Source organism: Hippocampus guttulatus, chromosome 9 (assembly GCF_054856545.1).
Source record: "Hippocampus guttulatus isolate MCC_2025c chromosome 9, RoL_Hgut_1.0, whole genome shotgun sequence".
Lineage (NCBI taxonomy): Eukaryota > Metazoa > Chordata > Actinopteri > Syngnathiformes > Syngnathidae > Hippocampus > Hippocampus guttulatus.
Window position 1 is genome coordinate 22,639,710 of NC_141269.1, and position 16,283 is coordinate 22,655,992.

Genomic DNA, 16,283 nt, shown 5'->3' on the forward strand with positions numbered 1-16,283 from the left:
TCTCAGTGATGAGCAACTAGGATTTCACAACACAAAAATGGTTACAATCATAAAATAAAATAATAATAACTTTACTTTTAGAAATCCTAGCCATCACCATGGTGGGCGGGTACTGAGAGACATACGACACAGCCAGCTCTCTTAACCGGCTGGGTTGATGGTTCGTGTAATGGGTGTTTGCAGGCACCTTAATGTTGTCTAACTGTACACTAGGTGGCATGTTGCTGTAAAAATACCGTTCAGATGAAATAGCCTGTTAAATAAATACTTTGTTTGGCTCCACTCTGGCCTGGTTATTTTGCCTCACCACACCACATAATTTAACCCGGTTAGGGACAAGTAAAGGGATGAACTAAAACCCACTTCCGTCCTTGCTTAATCCGTCCTTTTTAAATAACTTCTCGTCCTCCATCCCAAAAATGGACATCCGTCCAAGACGGACAGACAGACCATTCCGTCCCATGGACACGATGCCCATCTCTGGGAATAACAATGTTGGTTATTGTGTTGGAAAGATATATGTATTCACTGCATGTTAGAATCCACGCATTGCTAGCCAACAACACGGTCTGTCCAGGGTGACCTCGCAACTTGTCCAATCAACTTTGGCCTCGTCATAAGACTGCAGAGAAAGTAGTAAAATGAAGGGATGAAATTTTCTTCCACACATTCTTTTTATTTGTAAATAATAAAAATTAACCTTTTGAAATATAAAACATACACATCATTTCAGCCACAGCTGTTATACAAACAAGGAATGATGCAATCAATGCCTGACTTCTTTTTTCTCCAATTTTCTTTCAGTAGAACACATCAATCAATCAAAGTTTTCCTGGTAATACTGACAGCGAGAAGAAAAAAAGTTTCAAAATTGGACAGGACTGGACTGGGATTCATACAGAGTGTTTAAAGTTGAAGTGATCATTGTGAACATCTCATACAGACTTGCTTGTTTTCATGGTTTACAACTTGGCAAACCCAAGTCTATGACCTTGAGTTGTCCCACTGCATGACTGCATGGTCCCCAACAGCAGATGAATAAATCCTCATGAAATGACTTGGCCCCAAGGTCTGTTGAATTTTTACAGTGTATCACTGGTTCTGCATTTTTTTTTTTTTTTTTGCTTTTATACGTCATAAAATCCTATCTGACAACATTATGTTATAGTTCCATATAAGTAGATCTGATTTGCATTTGCACTGTACATGTTTATTGATACACCAGCTCCTCTGAGGTATACAATGATGTGGAATAACAGCAGGAAGGGTTGTGAGGTCTGCTTGCTCAGAAACTACAGTACTTCTGTTAGAGAGTATGAGGAACAACGTCAACGTAATCTTCCGATTCTGTTTGAGAGACGTTCAGCCCCTGACTGACGGACATGGCATAGACTTGCAGTTGGGATTTCCAATGCATTTGTGATGAGAATGGCTTCCGTTTCTTGGTTTTACTTCTTGAATATTCAATTACGAGCAAACTGTACAACTGCATGCAACATACAAGCGGCCCTACAGTAAGTTGAACCCCCCCCCCCCCCCCCCCCACACGTATCTAGTTCGGCATCTTTTTTTTTCATGTAGCTGATTTTACAAAAAAAAAACATTGCATGCAGGTCAAACAGGCCCCTTTCTTACAAGGTGAGAATAATGAGTTGTTGTCCTAACTCATCAGTCCGATGGGCGACTTTCGTATGAACAGTGTTGCACAATGAAAAGTGTGAGCAATTTATCTTTTCTGTTTTCTCCTAACTACACCAAAATGAACAGAACCAGTGTGTGAGTTTTAGTTTTATTTCTTTTTTCAAAACTACGTTTTCTTTTTTAAAAAGTTAAACTTTTATTTATAAAAAAATCAAGCTCTTGTGCTTGTGTTTAATTCCCCCAAAACATAAAGTAAAGGTTCAATAAAAAAATATTTAAACATGCTCGGGTGAGGGGAATTTGACTAATATCCAAGTCTTCCTTTGGTTGAAAAAAAAAAAGATTTCCCTTTTCATGTTTTAGAGTGATGGTGTATTTCTGTGACGTTGAATAGTCGTAACACAATTTTTTATTTCTTGGTCAACCTCCGGGGATGCCTAATACACACACATCTTTACAAGGACAACTTCATTTAATCGCATGTTTAAAAATCTAAGATGTGTCTTAATCACCAGTCCCCGATACCTGAACAAGACTTGCAGACAATAAATAGTTCCATCTCCCTTTTTTTTTTTTTTAATCGCATGTGTATTTTCTCTCCATGCACACACCGGACTGACAACATATCATAAGCATTGAACACACTCTAAAATCATTTTGTGCAAAAGTAACAGAGAAAAAAAAAGACAACAAAGCAACGCACAAAGACAAGTATGGCTTTCGGGCAGCCACGGTAAACATTTTGAAAAGAGGACCTTTCGACAGAGAGAGAGAGACAGAGAGATAGAGAGAGAGAGAGAGGGACCAGTGACGCGGCTTCAGGGTGTAGGCACCAGAAGAAGGCCCTGTGCTTCCAGACTAAATACCCATGTGGAAGCCCCCTGCTCGTGGGCAGAGGTGCTGGCAGTCTGATGGGGTTCTAGCTGAGGCCCCTGCAGATAGGATGCCACTACACTCACAACCCGCAGATGTGGGGGGAGGGGGAGGTGACCTCTGCCTTGAGTTCATACATTCCAATGCTTACGTACATTTCATTGCTTTACTAAAAGCCACCCTGCTTCGTTTGTCACTTGGCATTTATCGCGTATTCACCTCATCAGCTCAACTTGAAAGCTACCGCCTGTCGTCTGGAGACAGCCCCCGATCTTCAGCGTGCACAAAGGAAAAACGGAGACCTTTCTCGAAATTGTGATGGAACACTGAAAAACGGTTCTCCCCCGGAACAGACGGAATGAACCACAATTGGAGTGATTGTCAGATCTCAACAAAGCTCTTTTGTTGCGTGATTGTTGTTGCTCTACATGTCCTGCTGCAAGTTTGTCTCCCTTCTTACGGTGCAGGTCATGAGTTAGTAATTCGCAGAGTGGTCTTGAGCTATTGGCCCACTAGGATCGGACCCCGGGCGGTCCAGAGGAGCTGTCGAGTGACGACTGAGAAGCTCGCCGTGTGAGGGAAGCCAGAGTAGGATCCACCAAAGAGGAAGGTGGGAACAACTTGTACCAACCGATTACTGTGCTTGATAAGTCCAGTTCCTCCAGGAGGATTTGTGCAACTCCCATGAAGCTTTTATGGTCCATGCGGCCGTAGTCCCCCCATACGATCACCTGAAGGAGGCAAAAAAAAATCATTTGCTAGGCTGATCGACTTCCCCCGGCTAAACTGATTTGTATTTTCAACGTAGGAAAAGGAGAAATAACCATGAGGCTGAAATCCTATCTTTTCTACTCACCTGTAAGACTTTACCCTGTGGGCTTTCCTCAAACAGCAGCGCTTGCTGGTACAGTGGGTCAAGTGTTTTCCGTGCAATCTTGGTTTTCTTTTTGGCTACGTATGCTCCATTATTCAACAGGTAGACCTTGACATAAGGTGCTGAAGGCAGGGGCGAAACAGAAAAAAACAAGACTTAAAGGAGGTAAACAGCTAAGACGGTGAAGAATGTTGAAATGACATTTCTGCTCGTAAAAAAAGAAGAGAAGAACAAAACTTTTTCGTTTAAAAGGGACCCAAGAAAATCCCTCTGTCTACTTTTTCTAATCTGCTTGGCGTGCCCCACAGGACTTTGGGTGAGAAGCAGGGTCGACTATGTGGGAGGAAGCTGTCATACCCGGAGGAAACCCATGCATGTTCTCTGGGAGAAATGACAAACAGATGTACTAACCACTAATGCCACGTGCACTTTTTGCTCATGACATGAAACAATGATACCAGAAGTTTAAAATAAATAAATAAATAAATAAAACATTTGTCTGACCATTGTGCGCCCCAGGTTGGATTTGAACATTTAACTCTCCAGTTGAAAGCAAAGATTTTTGAGAAATACCTGTAGATATTCTTAACGGTGCACGTAAAAACATTGCCGTGATTCTTAAATGAGCACCAGAGTTTTTGTTGTTTGGTGCTTATTTTTTTTTTCCCCCAACCAACCAAGATCATTGATTAGCTGAAAGACTGAGGGCACATCTGGGCACGGTTTGTCACTAATAAGTGTAGATGTTCTGAAACAATGGTCCTCAGTCGGAAAAAGGTGGAGTGCTCCCTGTGGGTCAGGGAGGAGATCTTGCCCCAAGTGGAGGAGTTTAAGTATCTTGGGGTCTTGAACATGAGTGAGGGCAGAAGGGAGCGAGAGATCGACAGGCGGATCGGTGCAGCGTCTGCTGTGATGAGGACTTTGTATCGGTCTGTCGTGGTAAAGAAGGAGCTGAGCCAAAGGGTGAAGCTCTCAATTTACCGGTCGATCTACAGTATGTCCCAACCCTCATCTATGGTCATGAGCTATGGGTTGTGACCGAAAGAACGAGATCCCGGATGCAAGCGGCCGAAATGAGCTTTCTCCGCAGGGTGTCCGGGCTCTCCCTTAGAGATAAGGTGAGAAGCTCGGTCATCCGGGAGGGGCTCAGAGTGGAGCCGCTTCTCCTCCACATCGAGAGGAGCCAGATGAGGTGGCTTGGGCATCTGATTCGGATGCCTCCTGAACGCCTCCCTGGTGAGGTGGGCATGTCCCACTGGGAGGAGACCCCGAGGACGACCCAGGACATGCTGGAGAGACTATGTCACCCAGCTGGCCTGGGAACGCCTCGGAATCCCCCCCTGGAAGAGCTAGAAGAAGTGGCTGGGGAGAGGGAAGTCTGGGCTTCCCTGCCAAAGCGAGTGCCCCTGCGACCCGACCTCGGATAAGCGGTAGAAGATGGATGGATGGAGGGAAGTGTAGATGTGTCATTTTAATATAACTAAATAAGCTTTTTTTTTTCTAATTGCAACAACATCATTAGAGCAGCGCTACACAATGGCAGCTTATTAAAACAATACAATCTTACTGTTTTATAAAAAGAAATTCAATTTAACACATTTGAGTTGCATGACCCATTTCAAAAATGAATTGCCTTCCTCTGAATTTGCAATATGGAACCCTGTGATCAGCTTGCTGAATTAACACAGTTCTCGAGGGAGACTCTCTTTTTTTTTTTTGCACGACTGAGTGTTTTCACGTTTAGGACGTGTTTTGACAGACTGTTGAAGCAGCGGCCCTCCTGTGAGGGTCTCCCCACGAGTGCAGCCCCTTGTCTGGTCAGCCGCCACAACGGTTGTTCATAGGCTACTTTGCGACGCGCTGCGAGAGTTAACTTCAGAATAAAATCAAAACAAGTAATATCCTTCCATCCATTTTCAATAGCGCTGATCCTGAACACGGTCGTGAGGGGAGTTGTCGGAGCCTATCCCCGCTGACTTCGGGTGGAGGGCGGACAACACCCTGAACTGGTCGCCAGACAGTCATAGGGTACATACACACAGTCACTGAATGGGAACTGATCCCACGCTGCCCGCACACAAGTCCGGCAAGTGTACCACCACTAAGCCATCGGCGACAGCAAGTAATAATGTACAATGATATCAAAGCCTCTCTTAGCTTTTATTTTGAAGTTGGCCCTCGGAAGCACAATTATTGTGGAGGTCAACTTGATTAAATCTTTTTGTTCGCAAAAGTGCGTTGACAAACTTGAACTGGAGCGTATTATTCAATTTCCAGTGCTCATGCGCACTCATGTGCCCTTGCTATTGTTGCTCTCAATAGAAAAAAAACAATGTCAAGCACCAGGCTTTGTCACACGTCTCCAAACTGAGATTGTAAAAGATTGTCATGTCTTTGGAGGAAGAGTGTGATTCAACTCTTGTATTAATTCAATCAGGGGATAGGTTTTACCTGGGAGGGATTTCGATCCTGGTTTTTGTACAAGACCTCGTGCTCTGATAACTTCAACCTCCAGCTGACCCTTTTTTTCCATCATACCTATCTGGATATCACCTGCAAAACAAAGAAAGTTGGTGCTAAGATACGAAGGAGTCGTGTTTTGTTGGGAGCAGTGGATTTCAATGATGAACATGAAATTATGTGTACGAAATGCACCGGCTAAAGTCTCTGAAAAACCAGTGCTGGAATCAAACCAAAGGTATGCTAGAATAACGTATGGCAACGCAAACAATCCACAAACATCATCTCTTGATGCCATTTGCATGCAGTTGAAAGCGAACGATGCAACTCAACGATGTGACCATGTGCACAATCTCACCTATTGCAGGTGTCGCAAGTGTTTGCCTTCCCACCAACTGAGCCGGACCAAGGCCATCCAAAAAGTCGCTGAACTGGCTGCTTGCTCCCAGATTGACCCCGGAGAAGATACTAAGAGAAGCAATAAAACAACAAACAGAGAAAACACATTATTTTGGCCAAGGTACAAGTAGTTGCTTTTCTCCAACTGTGTTTTTTGAAAAGTCAGCATCCTGAAAACTCATTTTCTGTATTCAAAAGAATCGCATTGCCAGTTAGGCTGAACAAACACCAGAAGCATTGTTCATCCATCCATCCATTTTCTGATCCGCTTATCCTCACAAGGGTCATGGGGCGTACTGGAGCCTATCCCACCCATCTTTGGAAGTAGGAGTGGTACATCCCGAACTGGTTGACAGCCAATCGCAGGGCACACATAGACAAACAGCCATCTGTGCTCACACTCACACCTTGTGTTTGTCTTGCCACGTGTGACACATCCAATGTCGTTCGTTGATTTGTTCTTCAGCATTGCCCAAAAGGAAGACAGTGCCCTCCTAGTTCTAATGAGAGACTGAATGTGGCCCACCCAATCACAATGTTGTGTACAGGATTTAAAACGTGACTTAAAGCAAAGGGGAAATATTGGAATGTATACATAGCATCTCAACTCATGAAAGGTTTGCTAACTGCAAAGCTAGTAGTTAACTAGTAAACAGGGTGCGTTCAAACGCACACGTACATAATGCCTCCATCGGCATGATTTTGACAGCCTGTTGTTCGGTGAAGGACTTCGAGTGTGACGTCTCAACCGGTCCAAGACAGAACGATATTTGTCTGGTTGTCTGACAGCGCGACCGTCGTCAACGTCAAAAAAGCCGTGTCGTTTGAGATAAAATTCTTGCATGTTGTGTTCTCGTGTATCTCCAGCAATTGGCAGAGTAGGGCCTCTCCCCCGGGCCACACACCTGTTGCTCGTCGGCAAGCCGACTATTTAGATAAGAAACCTTTATTAGTCTCGCAAAGGAGAAATTCCCAATTCACAGCAGCAAAGTTATGAAAGGAAGAAGGAGAACAACAAAATATAGGAGCTGCTGGAAAGGCAGCCACTCTCGCGGCGCCATTTTGAAGTCAAAATAACAAAAATAACACAACACAACACATAGGACACAGAGAGTCGTGCAATCTTCACCACTTTTCTGCATACACTTTGTTGTCTGAAGCAGTTATAGATGAAAGAGGAGAGGATCAAAGTGTCCTTTCACCAGTGGGCCAGAGACGTCATGCTGAAAATGTGCACACGTCTGCTACAAGCTAAGTTTTGAAACCAAACACGAAGCTGTAGCGTCCATTGACGAAAAGAGATTAGTTCCCTTCTCCTGTCCCATGTAATCCGCTTCAAACTCCAAGCCGCGACTCCCAGTTTCAAATCCGCATCGGCGCTCCGCGCTAACGCTCCTTTCTTCTCATCGTCGGCTCCTCAAGCCTTATATCCATCCAGCCGCAGACCCTTCAACAGCACCGATCTCTCCGCTGAACAAAGCGGGGCTGTGAAAAATGCTGCCCATTACAGGCGCAAGACACAAGCGCCCCGGGACTGTCCAGCAACGACAGGCAAATGGCGCCGACATTCCTCCCAGTCAAAAACAGTGCTGGTATACATATAAAAGTCCACATCAGGTCCACACGACGTAACAACAAACACAAAGTGACAAAACAAACACAAAAACAACAAAAAAAGCAAGGCTCATGAGAGCACTTGCCGACGGCTGCCTACTCGGGCGCCATCTTGACTTCAAAACTATATTATTATTATTATTATATTTAAGGAGTTCTCTATCTTCATGTCTGTCAGAAAATTCACCTTGCCCACTGCTCTGCTTCCAAGCCACAAACTCTTCTCGACGTTCCACCGTTCATGTTTTCTAAAACTGCCTAGTTCTCTACCTAGTTGTTTTTTGTAGTTAATGTTAGTCATGGGTTTGATTATTGTACATGTTTTGGATTTTTCTTGTCTATTTTCTTGCAAGCATTTTTGGTTCACTTATTAGTCTGGTGTTGTACCAGCCATTATACTTTGTCGGTATTGTGACCTGATTTTTCTGGAAGAAATATTTTTGTTCATTCTTTCTGAATCCAATTCTATTTTTTCCGGAAGTCTGACAGGATGTGAGTTCACTGATTTTCTCTAACTGTTTGTGACTTTAAGTCTGAACACTAACAATGTCTGAACTTGTATAATGGTAAGGGTGCGCTGATTGTAAAGCGTGATAGAAAAATATGTCAAAAAGTTACTAACTTCCCCTCAGAGTTATAGCTGTTCATGCTGCCATTGTTGGACTCTCTGCTGGGCTGCCGGCTCATGTTTCTGGTCAGCTCCACTGCCATGCCAGTCTCTGTACTCCGCTGGATGGGTGCTCCTTTCTCCTTCTTAGTCTTTGCCTCTGGGAGGGGGATGAAAAGAAAGCAAGAGAGAAAGTAGAAACCTTTCGTACAAATCCTTTTAGCAGCCTCCAAATATGTTTTTTTTTTATTTCAAACATTATGCTTCCATTTAATGTTTAATACAGAACATTAGAAGATGAGGAAAAACAAATATATGTTTTCATCGTGTGGTTGCAAGAAAAGAGCAATTGTCGTATCCCAGACTCTGCCAGTGTAGACATATAGCAGTATCGCAGACTACAAAAGGAGTTCAGTATTCTGTTATGTGTACGTGTGATGCATTCCCAAAGTTGTACTCGTGTACATTTACCACCTCCATCCAGTAGTTAGGAGTAAACAGGAAATTGTTTAGTAGAAAAACACCCGAATGACGACATGCAGCATCTCGTCTGACTCCTTATATTGGTAGAAAGAGAAAAAAAAGGTAGAAAATGTTATCTTGTACCAAAACTGGGAAATTAATAGGAGATATTCCTTACCTGCCTTTGCTCTGATCCAAAATCCAACACGGACAGAATTCTTTTTTTTTTTTTGCAGTGAGCTACATACATCGCTCCATCTTTTAAAATCTCGACTTCCTATCTCTCCACTCTGCTTCAGTGACAGAAGACGAGATGCACCCCTCCAGGCCTAGTGCGCTCAAATAGCTTTTATGTCTGATCCAAAGAAAGAGAAGGCGGTGCTAGACTTTCATGATGAGTCTGTCCGAATGTGAGTTGGATTCAGAGTGGCAAGTCTAATGTGTGACTGGGAGCTGAGCTCTGAGGGCTCTCAGCTGTCCACAATGTTCCCTTAAGTTTCCAAACCACATCATTTTTGTGTTTGTTTTGTTTTTTTGATAATGTGCACCAGGACAAACCGGGATGAACAGAATAGAAGGGCATTTGCAATTATTGGTTCTTCACAGTACAGTCTGGTCCCCAGGACAAATCACTTTTGTTGTGCAACATGGTCTTTTTGTGTGGGCACAGATTTTTTGGGGTCTGAATGTTGGAATTGACCCAATAAAATGTGCATCGTGTATAATTAAAATGTGGCAGATGAAACGTACCAAACAGATCAGTTTGGACAGCTGAAACACAACAAAGTTCAGAAAAGTGGGAATTTCTCCATTTTGAGACAAATAAAAGTTTTCTTATCTTAAAAGCTCCTTAGCAATTGAATCACAACGTTTTAAATACTTGATGTCATTCTCTTTAAATCTTAAAATAAAGCGGGCTATTTATTTTCTTTTCTTTTATTTTTCAGTCCACCACCAAGAAGTGCATATTATTTTTTTGGTGGTGTTTGTTTGGTGGTGTCAAACATACATTAGAAACTATGTCATGAATAATTTAACATGCCATCATTTTTGAGTTAATATTTGCCGGGGCAACTCACCAGGACCACTTATCTGCGAAGTGCTACGACTGCGGCGGTTTCCAACAATGGCCACCACTCTTGCACTGAGGCTTGAGCGTCTCTTCTTGCTGCCTCCGCCCACTGTGCCAAGTGCTGTGTCTGACTGGCTGCCATCGGTGCGCTCCTGCGTGTAGATCTCCCCACTAACACTGGAGCTCTTCTGCATGTTGCGTCCCGCCGATGCTCTCATCTGCCGACTGAAGAAAAAAAAGACACTGAGTGTCCTTCATCTGGATGTCATGAGATGTTCCAAAGTATGACGTACTGTAGTATCTGTATTTTACTGTACCTTCACTGAAAAAAGTTAGTTGGCAGATATGCCGTGAGGACAAATGGAACAATTTAAAATTGGCAGACATGATGGGATAAGGCTTCTGCTTCCTTTTTGACCCTGAAGTCAAACAAGTACTATTTCGCCCTTCACCCCAAAAAAAAAAACAAAAAACTGATCATTGGCATATGCTACATGACAATTAAATCTGTCACCTGTTTTTGAGTATGCTATAACAGTAATGGTGCAGTCAGTTAAGACGTCAGAGGGCAAATACATAGTTTACCAGTTCACCGAAGTTGACACTGTCAATTGCACAGATTTTTTTTTATTGTGTGTTTAAATTCTGTCTGCTAAAACAAGCTTCTTTACATGGGCACAAGCAACGGAGTGCTTGATGCCGGGTTGGGATGAGCCACTGCAAGTCAATGCCCTCAGATGGACTCAGTGTGCTACAGGAAAGCCTGGACATGCTGCGCCCATCACCAACAGCATCTCTTCTGTCTGGACCTCTGGCTGATGTGATAGAATGGCTTTCAGGAAGTCCTGGAATACTGACTCTCAGTCTTTCTACTCTACTATGCATGGAGGTTAAGGCATGCTGTGTAGCCGAGGGAGTAGATGGAAGGGGATCTTGCTCTGGAGGATGGAGGGGGTCCGGGTTGTCACAGCACAGGACGCATGCAATGAAGGATCTGAGATGTGCGCTGAACAAACATACAGACACAAAAACAAAGTCTACTGGAACACAAAACATATAATGCATTGAACAAAATGGTTGATGAGATGGTTGCATGCAATGAACAGTGACGGATGCCAAACTGGGTCACGGAAGGCAAGGAAGCTGATTGTTATTAGTAGTTGATTCGTTGTTGTCATTATTTGTCATCAGTTGTAAAAAAAAAATAAAAAATGAGTGGTAATAGTTGCGGAAGACATGCATTTCTCGATGCATTTAGCCTTAATCTATTTTATTCTCTTGTATTAGTAAATCAGCACCACAAAATACATGTTGAATGTCTATTAAAGAAAACAATACACTGACATAAAAAGGGATGTTTAAGATACAACTGAAGCTCTGTCCAAAACCTTAATTGTGATTACTGTATTACAAATACTGCATGATTGCATGACAATCTCAAATGCAATCATGTAAAAATAGTCAAATCAGGCAATTTGTACCTGTATGAGAGAAGAAAAATAATCTGATAATGATCAGATACTGTGAACCAATATACTAGTTGAGAATATGTATGCCATAAAGATTGTGTTTTTCCATGATTTATAAAAGTGAATGTAGATGTTACGGGCCATTGATACTGTATAAGGTTTATCATTGTCAAACATACAACAGCTACTCATCTGAGAGAGAAAGAGAGAGCCCAAATCTGAGTATGTCAGACTGGATGAATTAAGAAATCACTTCAATACAGGGATGCCAGCATGGAATAATAAAAAAGAGGTCCTAACTAAATAAGTAATAGATAGATAGATAGTAACAATAGAGTGATATGCACTAAATGCATTTTAAAAGATTCTCATGATTTAAAATAAAGTAGTACTTAATTTTTAAGTTTTGGATCAATAATCTAAATACGAACCTTGAACAGAACACAACATAACATACCCATAATTCCATTGGAAATCAGGTCACTGGCTCCACCTGCCCTGCTTTCCACAGGCAGATAGTCAGGGAATTATTTTCATCTGAGATCTTTTTATTTTTACCTGGACTCCTCAGTTTCTCCAGCTACAGTGTGTCTCCTGCGCTTCAATTCTTCTGAGAAACGTCTCTTTCCTGCCGCCCTCTTCCTCTCCTCTTCTCTAGTCACCCCCCATGAGATCCTCCTGTCTTTTTTATCCTCTTCTAATGATTTAGATCTGAGTGAAGTTTGTTTTCACCCCGCCGTTAATTGAGTTATATATTTGTATGTGGCAGAGAGAGGTGCACATAGTTGGACAGAAACATGCAGCAATTGCCATGCAAAAAAGAAAAGATACACAGCCATTAGCATGCACATTACAAACAATACATCCTAGCACATGCTAATTCTATCAAAACATATTGACACGAACTTTCAAACGTGATACAGTGGTACCTCAAGTTACAAACCTCCGTGACCTTGTTTGTAACTCGAAATGTTTATAAATCGAAGTAAATGTTCCCATTCATATGAATGGTAATGCAATTAATCTGTTCCAGCCCCAACCATCAATCTATCAATCCAATCATTCTCTACCACTTATCCAGGGTCGGTTCATGGGGGCAACAACCTTAGCAGGGAAGCCCAAACTTCTGTCTCCCCTGCCACTTCTTCCAGCTCGACCCAGGGCATCCCAAGGCATTCCCAGGCCAGCCGGGAGACATAGTCTCTCCTGCGTGTCCTGGGTCATCCTCGAGGCCTCGAGGATCTAGGAGGCATCCTAATCAGATGCTCAAGCCACCTCACCTGGCTCCTACCTACATAAAGGAGAAGCGGCTTGACTCTGAGCACCCACTGGATGACCAAGTTTCTCACCTTACCTATAAGAAACAGCCCGGAAACCCTGTGGAGGTATCTCATTTCGGCCGCTTGTATCCGGGATCTCTTTCTTTCGGTCACGACCCACAGCTTGTGACCATAGGTGAGGGTAGCAATGTAGATTGACTGGTAAATCAAGAGTTACAACTTTTGGGTCAGCTCCTTCTTCACCACGACAGACCGAGACAAAGTCCGCATCACAGCAGACGCTGCACTGAACTGCCCCCATCCTGCCCTCCCTCGTGAACAAGACCCCAAGATACTTAAACTCCTTCACTTCGGGCAAGATCTCATCTCATCTCCGGAGAGGGCACTCCACGCTTTTCTGAGGACCATTGTTTCAGATTTGGAGATGCTGATTTGGAGATATGTGTGTGTGCGTGTGAGAGAGAGAGAGAGAGAGAGAGAGAGAGAGAGAGAGAGAGAATAAGCGGAACTTACGGCTGAACAAACAACAGCTTTATCTCAATCTGCGGTCACGCAGCGAACATCAAGTTTTTTTTATGTTTTTGGGGGGTGTTTAAAGACAACAGTAACCTGTTAGTCATTCTTAAGAGGAAAAAATACCCAGCATAATGATGATATCAATGACTTCCGCGCATCAAGAAATAGCGCAAGAAGCACTGCACTGATCCGTCTGTTCATCAATGATAAGTCAGTTCGTATGAAGAAACGTACTGTACATAAAAAGAGGCAGCTTTTCGACCAAAAAATGCTTGCGAAACTTGAAAAGTTCGGACAATGGGTTGTTTGTAACTCGAGGTTCCACTGTTCTGTCGTCGAACATAACTACGATTTGAAAAATGTAATCAATACATGACAAAGGGACTGACCTAAGACGTCCCCCCGGACGCTCTGACTGGATAGACATGTAGCTGGTGCTACTGAGGCGAGAGGCACTGCTGGCACGGGAGAGAGCCGACATATCACTCATATCACTGTCTGACGACCTTGCAGACATGTTGTCGCTGCTACGTCGCTGTTCTGCAAACATCTAAGAAAAGGAAGCATAGAGGTATAATTTCAAGGTGACTCTCTCGAGTGTAAACACAAGCTTGGGCGATCTCCGGCCCATTATACAAGTAGCTGTTGTTCGGTGTAATATTTAAAAGTAATGTAAAATACCGTACTTGTTAATGGTAAAATAAAACAATACAATCTGCATTACCTCACATGCTGAGGTGAATTACTGTATGTCTAGATAGATTTTTAAAAAAACATGTTGAAATTTGATTGTATTCTGTTTTAGAGATTGCACATTAATTGGATTTTCTCATGAAGATGAACAAAAAGCAGGATTACCTCCCGTTTATTCTTGAGGTCCGACTCAGAGTTATGGGAAGCTGAAGGCCGGTAGGAATGTACTTTCATATGCAGCTGTCGGGCTCGCTCTTCATCTGCTAGGGCTAAGATAAAATCAAGAATGAGAATTTTATTCAGCCAAGTAAAACATTAAGGTCTGCTTCTTGACTAAATGATATATAATCCATACATACATGTATATGACATCCTGTGAAGGACAAAGACATGCTAACAATTTCTTAAGATAGCAATATATTCACATCCATGCCGATATACCCCAAAGGACAGCATGTAGGTGGAATTGAGGAGGTCTTCCAGGTATTTTCCTCACCAATTCACAACATTGTGAGTCAAGGTCAGCAGTGCGCCATCTCCACTATATACAGCGTTAATGGTTCACTGCTTCCCATTCCTGAAATGCCGGATCATGGTCCAAAATGTCCTCAAAACCATGTGGAAGTTGTTGTCGTTCATCGGACAGCAGCCTTGGGTGTCCAGGTTTCTAGTGATCACATTTTTGAACATGGTGGTTGTTATGGACAATCCGTGACAAGCACAGAAGTCCAGTAACAAAACACAACTCAGGTTCTGATCGTGGGGGTCTGTTCCTCCCAATCATTACAAAACCAATGAAGTCCCTCGGCAAAACAATGGCGTCCCCACAAGGAGCACTCTCCAGCACCCCGTCCTAGGTCTCCAAAAAGGGTGGGTACTTTTAACTGTTGTTTGGTGCATAAACATAAACAACCGCCTGGACACATCTCCCGCCACAAGGCTACCCTCTTGTCCACTGTGGTGAACCCCAAAATACAGGTAGGGTTAGCCAGGGGGTAACAAGTATGCCCACACCTGCTTGACACTTCTCACTGTGGGCAGCTACAGAGTGGGAGAATCGAACTCCTCTCAAGAGGACTAGTAGCAGATCTGAAGCTCTGTGTCGACGCGAGCCTGCCTATATCTAATCAGAACTTTTCAAATTTGCACAGCAACTTGGGCTCCTTCTCTGCTCGAGAGGTGACATTCCACATCCCTAGAGCCAGCTTTTATAGCTATAGATCAGACCGCCAATGTCACTTTGGCTGCCGTCCAGCTCGTATCGCACCTTACTCCTATGGCCCCTCTTACAGATGGTGGTTCCATGAGAAGTTGTCCTTTTGGGCTGAACCCGACCGACCCCCATGGGTGCATGCCCAACAACCATAGGTTCGCCTTCAAGGCTCACCTATAGGCATTGTTCCAGAGAGCGGCCCTGGTGACCCATGACATTGAGAGTCCCAAATTTCGAATTCTGAAAGGGTCTACTTATTCAATTGCATATGATAATAACACAAACAACAACATATACTGTACATACAGTGATAAACAAATGCTGCAAAAATTTAAATAATTCAGGAGCAGGCCTGAGGATTTCGGAAATTCATGGTAACCGTTTTTCGGTTCCGTCGGATTACCCAATGGGAAACCACGATAACAAATGTTGGGTTCCGTAAATGTTCATCATGGGAACCCATTTTTCTATTTTGACTGATAATCAAGAATTTCGAAACTCAAAAGTATAATGTTTCAAGGGTCAATGTTTGAAAACTATACATTAACAATGAACATTACATCAGCAGCTGTGTACTCCAGGTTTATTCCAAAAAATAAATGGATCAAAAACTGGTGTACTCATGTGGCATCATCAGAGTATTTTTTCCAATCTCACACTGCAAAGATTAATTGACTGGTAATCATTAATACAGGTAAGTATTGATGTGGCTTGACATCCTCTTCCCAAGACGATGCATGTGTAATCTACTATCAATTTGAGGAAAGAATTTAACACAGGTCATCATGAGTTCTACCAACAGTTAACATTAGCATGACTACACCTTGTGACAAATGTTTTATTCATAAAGTTGCCATGCTACAACCAGTAAATTATAGAATAACCAATACTGTTTCATAATATTTTTCACAGCGATTAGCCTACAAATCTAATGACCAACTTCCCTCGTAATCGTGCCTCGCGTCGTATCTCGCTCTCGCGTTCTGTACATACGTCACAGGTGAGTTTAGTGATACGCCCTTTGGACGATTCATACGAAAAATCAGACTAGCATTCCCATTTCTTAAATATCATAATTAGTAGACCTTGGTGAGTTTTTTTCGCCGCCAT

The 16,283-nt window shown here is 42.9% G+C and overlaps 1 protein-coding gene across 18 annotated transcripts in view; it reads right to left on the bottom strand.

Annotated features, from left to right (window-relative positions):
• Positions 1-1,540: 1,540 nt before the first annotated feature.
• The window catches only part of rims1b (regulating synaptic membrane exocytosis 1b), a 94,008-nt gene continuing 79,265 nt past the window's right edge, over positions 1,541-16,283 (bottom strand). For 13 of the 18 annotated variants that reach the window (XM_086119040.1, XM_086119042.1, XM_086119041.1 and 10 more), the window contains 9 exons: positions 14,126-14,229; positions 13,657-13,817; positions 12,030-12,182; positions 10,010-10,227; positions 8,484-8,628; positions 6,207-6,316; positions 5,840-5,941; positions 3,371-3,510; positions 1,541-3,245 (listed from right to left, as the gene is read on the bottom strand). In XM_086119040.1, coding sequence (XP_085975166.1) covers positions 3,027-3,245; positions 3,371-3,510; positions 5,840-5,941; positions 6,207-6,316; positions 8,484-8,628; positions 10,010-10,227; positions 12,030-12,182; positions 13,657-13,817; positions 14,126-14,229 — 1,352 coding nt within the window. In that variant the 3' untranslated portion in view covers positions 1,541-3,026. The other 5 variants (XM_086119057.1, XM_086119046.1, XM_086119055.1 and 2 more) reach the window with 4 other exon arrangements.